We start from the raw sequence: 17447 nt of genomic DNA, 5'->3' as shown, positions 1-17447 counted from the left end.
TTTGTTAAAAAAAAGGGGTTTTTCTTTTTTTTTTTTTTTTTTTTTTTTTTTTATGTTTTATATCAGTTAACATTTTATATAATTTCAAATCATGTAATTTTCATGTTTTTTGTTTTAGCAAACTGTAATAACCCTGTTCTCTTTCAGAATGATTTGGCGAGCATGAAGACTCAGATGAGTGTTCTGCAGTGTGGTCAAAGCAGAAGTGAGACTTTACAGAACAGCCAGAGTGGTGGGCTAAAAGTGGATGAAAACCTTCCCAGAAGTCACAGCAGCAGACGAAGCACTGACACGCCATTACTGGAGATGCCACAGTCTGGGTGTCCGGCCTGGTGTCAGTGTGGCTGCTGCCGGCCTTCCGACTCTTTGCAGGAGCAGCTATGCTGTCGGTCGCGGAAAGGACGCTGCATAACCTCCTCCCCGCTCTTTTCTACACTGGTTGTCAGTCGCTCCGTCCTGGAGACCGCTTTGTTCTATGTGGATCCCCTAGCGGAGCTGCGTGAGGAGGCTCAGCTGCGCCATGGGGCCTATGCTCAATTCATTAGATGGCGCTTTGGTGACAGCACACCTAGAGATGCTGTTCCAGTAATACCCAGTTGCTGTATATGGAGGATAAGAGTAGAATACCCCAGCCCTGATGGGAAATACAGTGGCCTTAGGCTCTATCAGGCTGTACCGTCTCAGACAGACTTCAATAGATAAGACTTTATTCAGTTTATGATTAGACATTCAATCACAATGACAATGCCTAAAAGGGAATGATATAAACCACAATCAAAAATACAGAATATGATGAGTGATTTTTACAATTTTAACCTGCAAAGCAACCAAATTATGTATCAACCACAAAAATGCTGTCAGTATGTTTTTACTAACACAGATGCCTTTGAACTTAATAAAACAAATGAAGAGGTCAAGCATGTACAGCCAACCTGATTTACTAATCATTTTAAGTGTGATTTAAACACTGATACACTCACAAACTGTAATGAATATAAAATTATATCATATTCAAATGCGATGGATAAACAAAAGTTAGTATACATTACCATTCAAACATTTGTGGTAAAAAAAAAAAGCTTTGCCATCATAGGAATAAATTACATTTGAAATGTATAGTAGAATGTACAGTTCTTTTATAATGTAATATTTACTGTATTTTATCAAATAAATTATTAAAAAATTATCACATAAATGCAGCAATGGTGACGAAGAGATTTCTTTAAACAAGCTTACCAGCCCCAAACTTTTGAAGAGTAGTGTATATATTGGATATATACAAGAACATATACCCCCGGTTTCACAGACAAGGCTTAAGCCTAGTCCTAGACTAAAATGTAAATCTGAGCTGTTTCAACTGAAAGAAACGTGCACTGACTGATCTTAAAACATGCCAGTGCCTTTGTTTTGTCTCAAGATGCACACCAGTAATGCTTTTTTCTAAGGCATGTTTATAAAAATTACTTAAATGTCCTAATTGAACACTGGCTTAATCCTGGTTTAGGCTAAGCTCTGTCTATGAAACCGGGCCATTGAGTTTTACTGGTTTTAAGTGCGGTGAAAGTGTCCAGTTCACTCCATCATGGAGTCCCATATGAGGTTGTCTCCATGGAGCTCTATAACAGTATAAAATAATGTAATTTTTATAAGTCTAATTTTGCATAAAATTAAAAAAAAATTTTTTTTTACATATAGAATAAATTGCTTTAACTTTTACTTACCAGTGGCACACTGTCACCGTTTTGGTTCAGGTGAATAAATTTACGTTTGGCATACTGGTCACGGTCCTTCATACAAGTAAGCATAACCCAGTCACAAATAGCAGTCACCTGGGAGAAGTTCAGGAACAACATGAAAATGATTGTGCCAAAGGCATTTTACTCAAATAGGTATCTTTAAAAAAAAAAAAAAAACAGAGCTTACCAAACTAAGAAAGGCAAGAGTGGCACCAAGATTGACAATAGTGGGCACAATATTGAATTTACCAGCCTGCAGAGACCATTAGAGATTAAATGATAACGAAAATTGAATAAATAGATGCTTGTTATTTTTTACTAGTAGACTAGTAAACAAACCATCCCAAACACAATGACATCAAAGCGGATTCCAAAGGCCTTTATCAATGTCCGTGTTTCAATGCTTTTATTGTTTTTATAATATTTTGCAAATCTGTGGGAAAGAACAAAATTGTTACCCTCTAGCTTTACAATCAAAAATCAAAACCAGTTGAACTGCATTTACCGGAAATTGTAGCCAGGGGCAATGTTATTTTCAGGATTTTTGTTGTCCAGTCTGCTAAAAGAATACTTGGGAATGCAGAAACGTTCTGGGAAGTCCAAGTCACAATTCCAGTCAATGAAAATCCCAATAATACCACCCTTCAACATTAAAACACACTGTCAACTACAGTAATTCACTTATAGTACTTCTATAAATATAAATGTAAGTAAAAATACTAATCTAAATACACTTCAAAAGTTCAAGGTCAGTACATTTTTTTAATGTTTTTAAAAGAAGTCTCTTATGCTCACAATGGCTGCATTCATTTAATCAAAAATACAGTAAATTATATTTTTACTATTTATAATAACTATTTTCAGTATTAAAATATTTTAAAATGTAATTTATTCCTGTGATGGCAAAGCTGAATTTTCAGTTTCACATGATCCATCAGAAATTATTCTAATATGCTGATTTGATGCGCAAGAAACATTTATTATTATCAGTGTTGTGTTGTTGTATTAATGAAACCAAAATCTTTTATAACATGATAAATGTCTTTGCTGTCACTTGTGATCAATTTAATGCATCCTTGCTTCGTAAGTATTCATTTATTTAAACAGTTTTGACAGTTGTGTATATAAATAAGTAAAACAGATATACAGCTTTATTAAATACAGACTTTAAGAGCCATGATGCTGAAGTCCTCTCCTGCCTCAGTTACCATGTGCCCCAGACGAAAAATAGGACAGTGTGGGTCTGTTTTACGATCAAACGTGCAGTTTTTTAAGTATGTGGAGTTGATGTGATGCAGAAGGTTTCGCCTAGAAATAACAAAACAATAGAATCACTAGCACAATTCCAGTCAATGAATTCCAAATGCAGACTAAAATGCATGAACTTACTTTCTAAAACTGAACTTTGGATATTGTATGTTGTTTTTGATGAGCACTGTGAAGTGCTCTGCTGCACCTAGAAGAGCAGGTCTGTACAATCACAGATTACATTAATATTCAGTTTCAATTGAGCAAAGGTCATCAAACTTGGCCACTTTTGCTAAAGACACTCACTTTGGAATGATGGTGTCATTTTCAAGCGGACACCATGCCTGCACCTCACAGGTTTTAATCGTATCAGAGTACTGCACACAATGTCCAGTCTGAACACCTGCGAGGAGGAACACACAGTTCACTTTGTGCCATTGACTTGCCATTCAGTGTTTCTGATCAGCTTACATCAGAAACACTGAATTATTATGCAGTACTTTTGAGAGAACATAAATGCATACCATTGCCATGGACTTCAGTGTGTCCCTCAATGCAATCACTGTCAGATTCACACTTCGTGACTAAACTCGGAATCTGTAAAAATGAATAATTTGTAATTCAACATGCAACGTTCTCTTCTTGTGTGAAAATGGACAAAACATATGGAAGTGTTGGATCGTACCTCAGGACACTTGCTCTGTGTCTGGCCTGGAGTCTGAATCACATTTGTTAACACTAAGAAAGATTTTTCTCCCTACCAAATAAACAAAAACAAGGCTGATTGAATCTGGAATTCATTTCTACAAAAAGCATATGCCATATGGACACACAAAACAACTCTCAGAGAAACTATTGCAATGGGTTCCTGTCAAACAAATATAGATACCTGGGGTGGGATAACATATTCAGGTACGTCCCAAACATGAACCCCCTCAATGGATGTATTGGTCAAAATGTTTCCTTTCACCTTTGTGCTGACCGAGCTGATCACGGAGTCTGTGTCCTGGTAAGCGCGCTGAATCCAGCAGACATATCTTAACAGTACAATGTAGATATGGAGTTAGGCTAAGACTGCATTACATTTCAAGAGCAATGCCTTTTTTAAAATACCTTTACCTCAGACTTTAATTACACTCTTATTCAAAGAGTCTTAAAAATTAGATGAATACATGTAGATGCAATCAATATTTCTTACAAAGATTAAATGCTGTATAATGTTTTAAAAATGTACTCACACAGCAACATAGGCGATGATCAAAAACTGGATCAGTCTGAAGAGGGCTCCCACACCTTTGTTATTAATAACCAGCATTACATTGGTTTCATAACCAAAGAGACATTGGAGGCAAATACTGCAGCAGTTTTTACAGCCCATTGCTGAAATGTCCACTATGAAACCACAGTACTTGATGTAAGGTCAGAACACTCTGTGTCAGCCTGTAGTACATCTACTATACTTTTCAATAGAATTTACATATGCTTTGAATGTAATTTCTTAACATGCAGGATTAATGAAAGTATTAAGATATGCACTGCCAGCCACCTGTGGATATTTGGTTAAACATCTGTTAGGTACCCAGTAACATTTGCACTCCTCACATTTGCAAGCCAGTATCTATAACCGTGTGAAACTCATGTAAATCATGCGGTTGAACACCCTCAGTCATCACCAACAGCACAGTTGCTATAATTATTTAAGAAAATACATTAGTGTTCTCACTGCATTTGTTTCACTGTAGCGTCTTAAAACTTGACAGCTCATTTAGTATGGCTGCTGATATAAAGAACTAGAAACATGCTACGTAAAATAAAATAAAAAAACACCAGAAAAACTCACAGAATCAGGAAAAATAGCAAAATCACCCATTTATTTCCCAAAGCATAAAATTTACATTATAAAATGCATCAGACCAAAATGATGGTAAAATAAAAAAAAAAACAATCAACATAAAACTAGCGCCTCTTCTGGAACACGTTCCCTCGTCCTGGTCCACCCCGTCCACGGCCTCTGGCAGCCACTGCGAAAACATTAATGCAAACTTTAGTTTGATTGCTGTTTTAATATCATCTTTATAAAAACAATATAAATCACTAATGTCACATTAATTCTCTAAAAAAAAACAAAAAAACAACACGTTAGGTATTAGACGTGTGGACTGGAGTACAGAGGCTGTATATACCTTGGGCTTTGAGAATAGCTGCTTTTCCTCGACCTGCACCAGCGGCCTGATTTTTGTTCTTCATACTCTTTAACATAGGAGCATTTTTCAGCATGTCGGGAAGGATGAGGAACCTGATCTTACTGCCACGAATATACACCTGCTCCAGCTGAGATACACGGCCATCCCTGTATGTGACTGTGATGTTTGCCATCTGGAGGACAATTTAGAGAGAGAGGGGAAAAAAAAAAAAGACCTTTTCAAAAGACTGGTGTACTTTTGTACAAACCCTGTTACAAACAAACATATACATACATGCCAGAGTATGAGTGACCACAGGATTTCATATCAGTTTCCGAGTCATCATGAGGTTGACACATCCCACAATGACACTGATAACACCACGCAGCCACAACAAGCACTGCTCAGTTTTACTGTTTACTGCATTATTCTTCTTGTTATTTTCCTACTGCAGCTAATGAACCGGAAGTCTCGCACATTCACAGAAAATGGCTTACATCCGCGTTGAAAAATAAGGCGGATTGTGCTATCCTCTTCTATCAAATTTAAATAAGCTAATATCAAAGCTAATAAGGCTGTGTAACCAGTGGCGTAGCGTCTGGGCATGCAGGGTATGCAGATGCATATGGGCCCGGGCAGTTTGAGGCCCGCCGAGCCGAGGGGGAACCTTTAATTGAAATGAGGGAACGAATAGAGCCTTGCACGGGCCGGTCCTTGGTCCAACAGCTTATGAGAATTCTTGGCCCGAGTCCGGCTGGATACCGTGACGTTTTACTCTCTCTCTTCCCATTAAAATAGTTAAGTTTTGGTTTTTTTTTTTTTTTTTTAAGTAACGACCAAGCGGCCAGCGGCAGACTGAGTTGAGCATATGTTGCCTTCTCAAATCAACACGACTTACCTAAAATAAAATCTATAGACATAAAACACCATGCACTTGCATTTTTTTCTTAAGAGTGGAAACTTTGTCATTTTTGCTCATAAAAGTAAGAGTAATATATTATTCGGAATTGTAAAGGGTCTACTTTTATTTGTGTGCACTTACAAACAATATCAACAAAAACCTGTGCTTTTGTAAAATAAGGAAAACAAACAGGATGCGCTTTCTGTCGTCTTGGTCTTGAGCAGAAGCGCTTCACAATGATGAACCAAAACTCAGCAAATACTTGCCTCCTCACAGACATGATAAATATATCTAATAGAATGCCTTAAATAATTTGAAACTAAATAATTCAAATCGAAAACAAAAACTCTTTCATTATGTAGGCTAAAATACTAGTTCAGTAATAAATAATTCAAATATCTCCTTAGTATTTAATTAATTAATTTGTATTTTTTGGGCTTCTGTGCCAAGATTGTGTTTGCATGCAGTACAAATAGCCTATGGCTGCATTTTAGTGTCAAGTTGAAAAATAAGATTAACGTCATAATATTTTACGAATAAAGTCAAAATTACGATAATAAAATCATGTTATATTGCGTGAAGTTAATGTGAAAATTCCACCTATACTCCGCCAAAAAAATTAAAATAAATAAAATAAAGTCTGTGGCATCCAACCTGTCATTCTTCACATTTAACATGAAAAACAGCAATAATACGTAGGCTTATTGATGTTTGTTGAAACTCTAATTGATCGATTTCATGAAACATTTTTTTTTTTTTTAATTGTTCTGATTTTTTCAACATGCATTCAAATATGTATTCATGTTTATTTTGTGCTGCAAATATTAAAGAGGGAAATATAATTGATTCACATGCTGCTTGAACTGAGACAAATATAGTTATCTCACTACAAATTTAAGTGCGTAAAACACACTTGTTGTTTGTAGTATTTTATTATAAGGTTGACAGAAGGCTGACACTTTGTGTTTTAATATAAGTAACAAAAGCACAAAGCTTATTGCGATTATTGGGTGGCAGCTTGCATGCTACAAATGATGAACGGACTTGAAAACGTTAAATATTATTTCCAAGCATTTATACCATAAATAAAACAGCTTGTGAATACATGTAACGTTAATCAACAATAAGTTAACCAAGTTAGAGCCTTGCTACGCCATTGCATACATATACACACACATGCATATATATTTATTACATTAATAGGTTTCTATAAGGAAATGATTAAGAGACTTTCAAAAGGTTAGTTTGCAACACACAGGACAAATCTCAGTACCTGGCAGTTCATGTTGTCCTCAGCCTCGATCAGTTTGCCCCTGTAAACCTCCCCAGTGTTGGTTTCACAGGTGACTATGTGTCCCTCTGCTTCATGAAGAACTTTGATGGGCACTCCAATGGACATCTTAACAAGCTATCTGTCAACTTTAAGAGAGAGAGAAAATAAGACGCCGCAGAAAACTTGGCAGAGGACAAATAACTTTACAGCTTTGCTTTCCGAGGTGGTGAAAACTAATGGAAGCCGTTTAAATGAAATGAATGGGTCAGACGGATCTTAACGCAAGTTTGTCATAAGCAAAAAAAACACACACATAACAAGAAGTAATAATTTAACAATACATCTACAAATAAACACAGACAGACACGACCCAGTTTTACCTTTCTCGGAGAAATGAATCAAAACTCGCCCAAACGTGCGCCGAACGTCCACAAACAGTTTTGTCTTTGGTGTTCAATAGAATTTCCGGGATTTTATTCAACTGGAGACACGTACTGCCACCTACCGGACTGAATGACACAACATTCAAACGGTAAAACCACGTTGTGCTATTTTTGGGGTAAATTGGTCATTAAATGAGCTCTTTCTATTACTAGGTATTTAGGCATTAGTAAAAAGCCCTATAAGCATAGCAAATCAAACAATATTCCTAAATACCTAGCAATAGAATGAACCAATTTAATCACACATTTTGTGATTTTTTTATTTATGTTGAATTAGAATAAATTTAATAATTTATAATAATTTATATAAATAAAATTACTCGTATTTACTCATCTTAGGGGGAAATGCCATTAAATGTATTTAAAACTTATATAGAAACAGAATAGTTCTTTATTTTTGTCGAATCGAGGTGGAGTTTTACTGTCATTTCTCGTCTTGCCAGCAGAGGGCGCAGTTCCGTGGACCGACGCTCGCGGTGGTTTGGATTGACACAGAGGAAGTGAGGAAGTGAAGCGTTCATCCCTGGAAATGACCACAAGGCGTGGGCTAAACAAGTCGTGTTTGTAGCTGTTTCACCGCTTTTCATTAACAGTCCGTAAACAGCTTTCATTGAGCTGAAGATGGACAGATTTTAGCGAGTCCTATGTGGAGGACAAGAGGGCAACAGCTGCCCGGCTAATGTTAACCTCGCTAGCAGACAATCTTCATGAATCAAGCCCTGCTATTAAACATCACTGAAACACAACAACACAGAGAGACACACACCGACTGCATCATGAACGGTGAGTTTGTGATAAACTACGTTTAAACGGAAGATCTTAGATGGCTAGAAACTGTAAACTAACTAGCATTATAATCAATCATGACCCTTCTCTAATATACAAAATACTCAACCCGGATATATTTAATTTAAATGAACAGTTCATATATTATCCTCATGCTGCTTGTGTATAACTTTTCCAAGTTGTTATTCACTCTCATTTACCTGTTTTTTTTTCTTTCGATTTTATATGTATAACATACAACATGATGGTTTGATATACCTCAATTCACAACCAAAACGAATTTATCTTCAATACAACCTGATAGTGCAGCTTGGGTTAATGTGAATGCTGCTCAGTGACATTACCAGCTTCCTGTCTGATTGTGGTGGTGTGTGGATTTAACCGTAAAACTGGCAGCATCTTCTACAACAACCCCGCCTACTCGGACCGTATGTATTGTGAAGTTTTGGAATTATTCTTAAAGACAGCACAAGCACACTGTTAATGCAAAACTTTTTTTTAAAACACACACATAGGGTTTAAATGGTTAAATACATAATAATAATATTAATAAATATTAATTCAAATATTTAAACAAAAATACATGGATACTTGAAGTATCCAAATAAAATATTTTATTTTTATTTTTTTTAATTTCCAAATACCTTTTTGAGGCCACTTACATCTTAGACCCAACAGCCTTATTTATTACAGTGTTTATTATGGTTATTTATTTTTAAATAAATAGTTCAACCACAAAGGAAAATTTGCTAAAAAATTTACTCAGGCCATCCATGATGTAGATTGTTCGTTTCTTCATCAGAATAGATTTGGAGAAGTTTAGCATTACATCACTTGCTTATCAATGGATCCTCTGCAGTGAATGGGTGCCATCAGAATAAGAGTACAAACAGCTGATTAAATAGATCACAATAATCCACGAGTAATACTCTAGTCCACAAATAAACATTTTGTTAAGTAAAAAGCTTTGTGTTTGTATGAAACAAATCCATCATTAAGGCATTTTGACTTTCAACAGACTGGAGTCGTGTGGATTATTGTTATGTTTTTATCAGCTGTTTAGACTCTCATTCTGACGGCACCCATTCACTGCAGAGGATACACTCATAAGAAAGTGATGTAATGCTCAATTTCTCCAACTCTGTTGAAGAAACAAACTCATGTACATCTCAGATGGTCTAAGGGTGAGTACATTTTCAGGAAATATTCTTTTTTGGCTAAAGTTTTCCTAATGATAATACAGAATCTTACACATTAACATATATGCCCATATCTTTGATTGACAGGTGTGTGCTGCACAAGCTTTAGTAATTTCGAGGAGGCCAGAAGAAGCTACGGAACTGATGAGGATATTCTGTTCATCTACAAAGACGGCTGAGTCTTGACAGCTTCTGAACGAACAAACATTCAAAACACCTTTTGCATCCACTGTGGTTGGCTGGGTAGCATTTTTGCCAACAGGAACCAGTGCTGCTGGCCAATAGCAGGTAGTATGTGTCACCTCTGGCTATGGTCTTCATTAGAGCTATAGCATCGCACGAAGCATTACTATGGTGCTACATTGGCCACTGAATGAAATATTCACACAGAAAGGAAAGGGAAATGCTATATATATATATATGTAACTCATCATTATTGTGATGTAGACTTATATTTTTATCTATAGCTCATATATAATCTGCCACTGTAAGAGGTGGAGGAGGAGTGTACATAATGTTTTTCCATTCATGTGAAGATAGAGACTTTGTGTCGGATGTGATGGGGTTGTGTTGATTTTTGATTTATTTGATCAAAAATACAGTTAAAACAGGAATATTGTGAAATATTTTTTCTATTTGAATATATTTTAAAATGTAATTTATTCCTGTGATGCAAAGCTGAATTTTTAGCATCATTACTCCAGTCTTCAGTGTAACCAGATACTTCAGATTTGGTGCTTAATCCGTGTGCACTGTTCGTTTGGGTGTGACACTCATGCTGTTTGGGGTCTCCAGAGACCCCAGGCAACAAAATATAATTTTGTTACAGAATTTGTTAAAAAATTTTCGAATGTATTTTTACTCCGTTTATTAATGGGGTTTTTTCTCTACAGTTGTGCAGTTTTTGGAGGATTTATATTTTAAAAGTTTATATAAATGATTTAAAAAATATTTTTAATATGTTTTTATATAAAAACAGTTTTTTTAAATGTAAAATTCGCTTTATAAAAGACCCACATTTCTAATTTTAATTCATGAGGATAACATGGCCAATGTGCCATAGTTTAATGCCAAATTGTTTCAATCTATTTGAAAACAAACACTTTTAAAATAAAGAAAACATGAAATTTTAACTACAGCCACCAGATGGCTCTAGAGCCTTACTCAATGGCTCATTTTGCCATTTCCACATGGGTATAGATCTTTTCACAAATTTTTTTTTATTAGATTAATGTTAAGATACTACAAAATCATTATTGCAATAATATAAAATGACTCTTTGCCAAAGTTTAGCATTTTTTTGTACAGAAATAGCATTGTTTTGTAGTTATGACATGATTACAGTCAAAACTGCATGTGGTGTTATATGTGTGTATTAGTAAGTGTATGTGTGTGTTTGCATTTATTCTCCATCGTGGATGTCCTGTGGTTTCCCTCCATCATTTCTGTGTGTGTTCTTTGTTGTAGCTGATTTTTATTCGACAAATTATGTGAGAGAGAGCCACTCATGTCATGTCAATTTTTCATTTCTTACGAGTGGGTTTAATGGGTTTAGGGGCGTTGGGGGGGTGGGGTGGGGGTTGTGTGTGTTTTTCCTCCATCGTGGATGTGCTGTGGTGTCACCCCTTCAGATTTTGTGTATTGTCTGCATTGTAACTGCCATTTATGACAAATTATGCGAGAGTAATCGTTCTCTATCGATACTTCACTCGTACTGCGTCTGCTAAGACGCTATGGGGAAAACTGCAATATTTTTCAATATCGCAGTGTAACTGCACGGCCATTGGTACGTACAGTGAATTAAAAACTAACCAATAGCTCGACAGAGGAGCTCTGGCCCCTGGAAAGACTCTCAGTGGATGGAACGGGGCGTGCCCCTGGGATGGTCTGCAGAAGGAAGGTGGTCTCAACAGACGCTTCCAACTTAGGGTGGGGAGTGTCCTACATAAATCGCCAGGGAGGACTCTCCTCGAAGCGCCTCTGTGTTCTAGTAGAGCGCCTCTTGGAATGGGCCCAGATCAACTTGCGTTCACTGAGATGCATGTGATGCATGTGCCGGGCAAATTGAACCAAGGAGCGGATATGCTATCTCGGAGCAATGTCCCCTCAGAAGAGTGGATGCTCCACCCGCAGACGGTTCAGAAAATCTGGGAGATCTTTGGCAAGGCAGAGGTCGACCTCTTTGCCTCAAAAGACAACTCTCATTGCCCAACTTATTTCTCAAAGGACATGGATGCATTGGCTCACAACTGGCCCAACCTCCTACTTTACGCTTTTCCCCTGATCGCCCTGATCCCACAGGTAATCAGGCGAATCAGGGAACAAGAGCACAATGTTCTGTTAGTAGCTCTGCTCTGGAGGAACCATCACTGGCTCGCAGAGCTGTCCCAACTGTTGGTAGCAGCTCTATGGCCCATTCCCCTGAGGCGGGACCTCCTCTCTCAGGCGAACAGAACGATATGGCACCCCCAGCCCGAGCTTTGGGCTCTGCATCTTTGGCCTCTCGATGGGAGCCTGCGAACCTCCCAGAGAGCGTACTAAATACAATCTCTCAAGCTAGAGCTCCGTTTACGAGACGCGTGGTCGGTCTTCTCCGCCTGGTGCACGACCCGCTGCGAATACCCAGCTTCCTGTGACATATCTCTGATATTGTCCTTCCTGCAAGAGCTGTTGGACAAGGGCCGGTCCACTTCCACGCTCAAGGTCTATGTAGCAGCCATAGCAGCCTATCACGCTCCTATAGCTGGCCAACCTGTGGGCAAGAACAATTTGGTTGTTAATTTTCTGAAGGGATCTAGGAGGCTTAATCCCCCTCGCCCCATCACAGCCCCTACATGGGATTTGTCCACGGTGTTGAGGGCTCTAAAGAGACCTCTCTTTGAGCCGCTACAATCCATTGACCTTTGTTCCCTGACGCTAAAAACCACAGGTTATAACTCTATCGGCGCTTCCTCCTTCGGAGGATGAGATCTGTGCGGCAGCCGGCTGGGCCTCGCCGTCAACATTTGCCAGGTTATATAATCTGGACGTTTTGGCCTTACAGGCCCGGATCCTTTTTGCATAATGGGTTCATTCGTGCCAAACCAGTGCTTAGGCTTTGCCTTCCTTCTTGTACACTCTTGGCCCTCACTGAGTGCCGAGGCTGTATGGAGGTTTTCTTGGAACGATTCTGAAAGCTGCAGGGCTTCCCTGCTAATTACTTAGTCCCTCTGGGCCCCTTGTTGTGCTTAAGGCAATTTCAAACATGAGTTGTTTCTCTAGCATAGCACAGTGGGATTGTACTAGTTCCCCATAGCGTCTTAGCAGACGCAGTATGAGTGAAGTATCGACAGGGAATGTACTCGGTTACTAACGTAACCTTGATTCCCTGAGATACGAAAATGAGTACTGCGTAACTAGCCATGCTATGTAGCTGCACGACTCGGTCGTCGCTTCAGTCGAAGTAACCTGAGGATCCTATGGCGATATGCCAGCTTATACAGCCAGATGGTCCTGCCCATTCTGGCCATATAAGCTCTGCTGCCGAGCCATTGATTCGTTTTTAATTCACTGCACGATCCAATGGCCGTGCAGTTACACTGAATTATAGAAAAAGGAGTTTTCCCCATAGCGTCTTAGCAGACACAGCATTTGTTCCCGTATCTCAGGGAACCGAGGTTACGTTAGTAACCGAGTACGTTCTCCATTGTGAACGTGTGGAAGGGTTGCCACTTCATTTTCATGTATTTTGTGGTCTGCATTGTGGTGGATTTATTTTATTTATTGATTTTATTTGACAAATTAAAAAGTAAAGGTATCGATTTTATCGTTTCCCCATTCATTTCAATGTGGGGTCTCCAGAGACCCCAAACATCATAAGTGTGACTTTTTTTCACATTAACATAGAACCAGATATCAATCCAGTTCAAATATTTTTTTTGTAGAGCTACGAAGTGTTGACAACCGTACAAAATCTCATGCCATTTAGATAAAGGGAAAACATTTTTTTATTTCAGCAAATGTCATTTGGGGTCTCAAAAGACCCCGAACAGTGCACAAGGGTTAAGAAACATTACTATGTTAAAAACATTTGTAATGCCTATTAATATTTTTGTGGAATCCACAATACTTTTTTTCAGGATTCTTTCAGGATACATTATAAATGTATTTACGGTCATTTTCGATCAATTTAATATTAATTTCTTTAAAAAATATTACAGTCCAAAATTTTAAATGGCCGTTTTTTTATTCGCTTTGGTACTATTTTCACAAGCAACTGTTACATTTTCAAAACTCTTAGTACTAATATCACAACAGATCATCAAAAGTGCTGTTTTTCAAACATTTCAGCATATTTTAAATTGTCTTAGTACAATACACACAATCACAATGTATCCTTTTCACTACACAAAATAATTGTTTCATCTATATAAATGTTTCATTCACAGTACACTCTTAAAAATAAAGATGCTTCAAAAGGTTTTTCACAGCGATGCCATAGAAGAACCATTTTTGGTTCCACAAAGAACCATTCAGTCAAAGGTTCTTTAAAGAACCATCTCTTTCTTACCTTTTTGTAATCTGAAGAACCTTCTTTCACCACAAAGAACCTTTTGTGAAACAGAAAGGTTCTTCAGATGTTAAAGGTTCTTTATGGAACCATTTAGACAAAAAGGTTCTTCTATGGCATCGTGAAGCACCTTTATTTTTAAGAGTGTAACTGCCTTTCATAAAGCTCTTACTATCAAACTTTTCATTTGCATGTCTTCTCATTCAGTTTAATACATTTGTCTAATATTTAATCTAACTCAATGGTTAATCAGTGAATCTTTTGGTGCATCTATAGATATCTATAGACATAGATTCAATAGATATAGTTTCTAAAGAACTTGTTTGCAATTCAGGGATAACCAAATGTAATTAATTATTTTTTCTTAGACGATAACCACTATTTTGTACGTGTATGTGTGGTTCAGGTAAACCACACACGGTTTACCTGAATTCTCAATTTATAAAATTTATAAAACGGGGATAAATTCTCAATTTATCTCCCTGTTATGAGGGATAAATTATCCCCACAAAGATGGAAATATCTGAAATCCTTGTCCTTGTGGGAGACCTTTTTTTCTATGAGAAAAAACTATTTTCGTAAGAGTAGGGTTAGTGTAGGGGGATGGAATATTTGTACAATATAAAACCCATTGCTCCTATGGCATGTCACCATAACGACAGGAATACCTGTGTGTGTGAGTGTGTGTGTGCCTAACCATATTTTGGGGACAAATTGGCGGTAAACCACACACGGTTTACCTGAATTCTCAATTTATAAAATTTATAAAACGGGGATAAATTCTCAATTTATCCCCCTGTTATGAGGGATAAATTATCCCCACAAAGATGGAAATATCTGAAATCCTTGTCCTTGTGGGAGACCTTTTTTTCTATGAGAAAAAACTATTTTCGTAAGAGTAGGGTTAGTGTAGGGGGATGGAATATTTGTACAATATAAAACCCATTGCTCCTATGGCATGTCACCATAATGACAGGAATACCTGTGTGTGTGAGTGTGTGTGTGCCTAACCATATTTTGGGGACAAATTGGCACCCAGAAGTGAGCAAAACCTAACAAAATCACCAAAAACCTCCCTTTGAGGATGTCCTCATTTGTAAAACTGTGTGTTTTACAATTTGTGAACATACAGCAGGTTAAGAAAAGGGAGAGAAATTGATCAGAGATGTATCAGAAGAAGTAGGACAGATGGCATCAAATACAGCATTTTACATTACATTATGCCATGTGATACTGTATAGTCTTTACCATGGTAGAGACTGCACATTACTATAACTCACCTTTCCTCTGAAAAGTTCAGTTACAGTATAGATTCAGTCATATGTCATACTGCATTGACAGTAATCTGTTCTAGCACAAAACCTTATGGCCATGTCATACCTTCATCATCATACCTTTTGATACAATAGCACACTGTATAAATACTTTTACAAACATTATGGATTTTACGTGAGTTATGCAAGTTAGGTAATGTAAGTGTATTTTCTAACATGACAATTATTGCCTGTATTACTGTAATTATTTCAGCAACAAATGAACTGATTGGTAAAAGTACTAAATTGAAAGAAGATCACAATGTTAAATCAAATGTTCTCAATATATATTACAATAATCTTATGTTTTCAAACAATGATTGAGTGGATAAAAATATGTGTAATTGTAATGAAAGCATGAGAACAGATTTTGAAAGAATGACTAGTGGTGTTACAAGTGTGATCAGTTTGGATTTTTGTACTAAGAGTTTTGATCTTACTTGTGAAAATAGCACCAAAGCGAATTAAAAAAACCTGTAACTACAAATCAACATTTGATGTCAAATTATCCATCCTGGCATAATTTATTTTGTTTGTTTTAACATTTTATCTGTCCATTTTTATCCATGCCATGTCACTGTATTTATTTATGCCCCAGCAGGGTTGCAAAACATGCAAACCTCATAGAAAATGAATTGTAAAATGAAACCTCATATAATATCTAGTTACATCACCTGAGGCTGATTTTCAACATTTTCTGAAGGTTGAGCACCTCATTTCACTGATCATTTGTTCTGCACTGATCCTTCTTCTTTTTTTTTTAAAATAAGTTTAGACTGTATTTTGTACCCTATTCATGGATAAATGCCCCTCATATATGTTTGTGGCTTATGTCTGTGTGACCCTAGTCATGTTACACAGAGGCTTCACATGTAAAACAGCAAAGGGGGATTTTGTGTTCAGGTTGAAGGCTTATGCAACAGTAATGAGGGCTGAAAGTGAGAACAGAGCCTGACAGACTAGATCTTTAGGAACACGACACCTGTGAACAAGTTCCCTTGTCCCTCAGCCCGCCACCGATACAGATACTAGATTGACAGACAGATACGCTGATCCTTTATATGCTGACACAGAGACATTAAGCTCTGGGAAAGAGACAGGTGGACTCAAATATGTATACAGGTGGGAATGATCTTTAGGTTTTGACCCATATTTAATTTTCAGGCCGATAGTGCCATCTGCTGTATGAATGACTTACAAGAAATGTCTCCATTACACTGAATTTTAGGTTTATTAAAAGTGAAATGTGCATATTCATATTAATATTCATCTTAATATGCAAACTGTAAGTAAGCAATTTGTAGTTTAAACACTGGCTCAACCAATGGCATGAGTTTGGGGCATGGCTATCTGTTTACTTGACTAATGGAAGACAAGGAATCCTATTTGGATGACATGCATCAAAATGTTAATGCCCTAAAAGGTCCCACATACACCCATATTTGCCATATGGACAGATCTAAATGGGATAATGTATTAAGCAGAGATGACGATAATGCGAGTTCGCTAGATTATGTAGCAAAAGGGCACTGATAACTGAGTGCTGCATGTGTGTTGCAAAGGTTTTATTCTTTTGTTTATATAACAGATATTTCCAGAATTTGAATTTGATTGGCCATGCAGTAATCAAAGTGCTGATGTAATAAGATTATGATTGATATATTGCTGATATAATATATGATCAGTCTGGCTTTAGTGGTGGGGATATTTCTAATTTATTGAACTATTATGTTTTATTTATTAAACAATTGTACAAAAGAATTATCGGCAGGAATATCTACAGCACATTAGTCTTGAACTATACATAATCATCTTC

General features: G+C 37.1%; 3 protein-coding genes across 4 annotated transcripts in view; 1 reads left to right on the top strand and 2 right to left on the bottom strand.

The window, feature by feature from the left end:
- Positions 1-1032, top strand: part of LOC107602831 (P2X purinoceptor 4-like) — an 8752-nt gene extending 7720 nt beyond the window's left edge. The window contains exon 13 of the mRNA XM_016295424.1: positions 148-1032. Coding sequence (XP_016150910.1) covers positions 148-702 — 555 coding nt within the window. The 3' untranslated portion in view covers positions 703-1032. The remainder of the gene's footprint in view (positions 1-147) is intronic.
- A 389-nt stretch (positions 1033-1421) lies between these two features.
- On the bottom strand, positions 1422-4522 carry LOC107602829 (P2X purinoceptor 4-like). The gene is made up of 12 exons (XM_016295422.1): positions 4223-4522; positions 3874-4021; positions 3670-3741; positions 3509-3581; positions 3291-3387; positions 3126-3206; positions 2903-3044; positions 2242-2378; positions 2076-2169; positions 1924-1989; positions 1722-1829; positions 1422-1616 (listed from the first exon to the last, which is right to left on the bottom strand). The coding sequence occupies exons 1-12, from the start codon at positions 4360-4362 to the stop codon at positions 1581-1583; spliced, it is 1194 nt and encodes a 397-aa protein (XP_016150908.1). The 5' UTR covers positions 4363-4522; the 3' UTR covers positions 1422-1580.
- A 305-nt stretch (positions 4523-4827) lies between these two features.
- LOC107602828 (small nuclear ribonucleoprotein Sm D3-like) lies at positions 4828-7840 on the bottom strand. 2 transcript variants are annotated; one of them, XM_016295420.1, is made up of 4 exons: positions 7751-7840; positions 7342-7487; positions 5168-5360; positions 4828-5005 (listed from the first exon to the last, which is right to left on the bottom strand). In XM_016295420.1, the coding sequence occupies exons 2-4, from the start codon at positions 7465-7467 to the stop codon at positions 4941-4943; spliced, it is 384 nt and encodes a 127-aa protein (XP_016150906.1). In that variant the 5' UTR covers positions 7468-7487; positions 7751-7840; the 3' UTR covers positions 4828-4940. The 2 variants fall into 2 exon arrangements, with proteins under 2 accessions (XP_016150906.1, XP_016150905.1); XM_016295419.1 differs by having other exon boundaries at positions 7722-7818.
- Positions 7841-17447: the final 9607 nt, after the last annotated feature.

The sequence above is a fragment of the Sinocyclocheilus grahami genome, unplaced genomic scaffold, assembly GCF_001515645.1.
Source record: "Sinocyclocheilus grahami isolate Dianchi unplaced genomic scaffold, SAMN03320097.WGS_v1.1 scaffold336.1, whole genome shotgun sequence".
Taxonomy (NCBI): domain Eukaryota; kingdom Metazoa; phylum Chordata; class Actinopteri; order Cypriniformes; family Cyprinidae; genus Sinocyclocheilus; species Sinocyclocheilus grahami.
The sequence above is the reverse complement of the archived record's forward strand: the minus strand, read 5'-3'. Positions and strand labels throughout refer to the sequence as shown.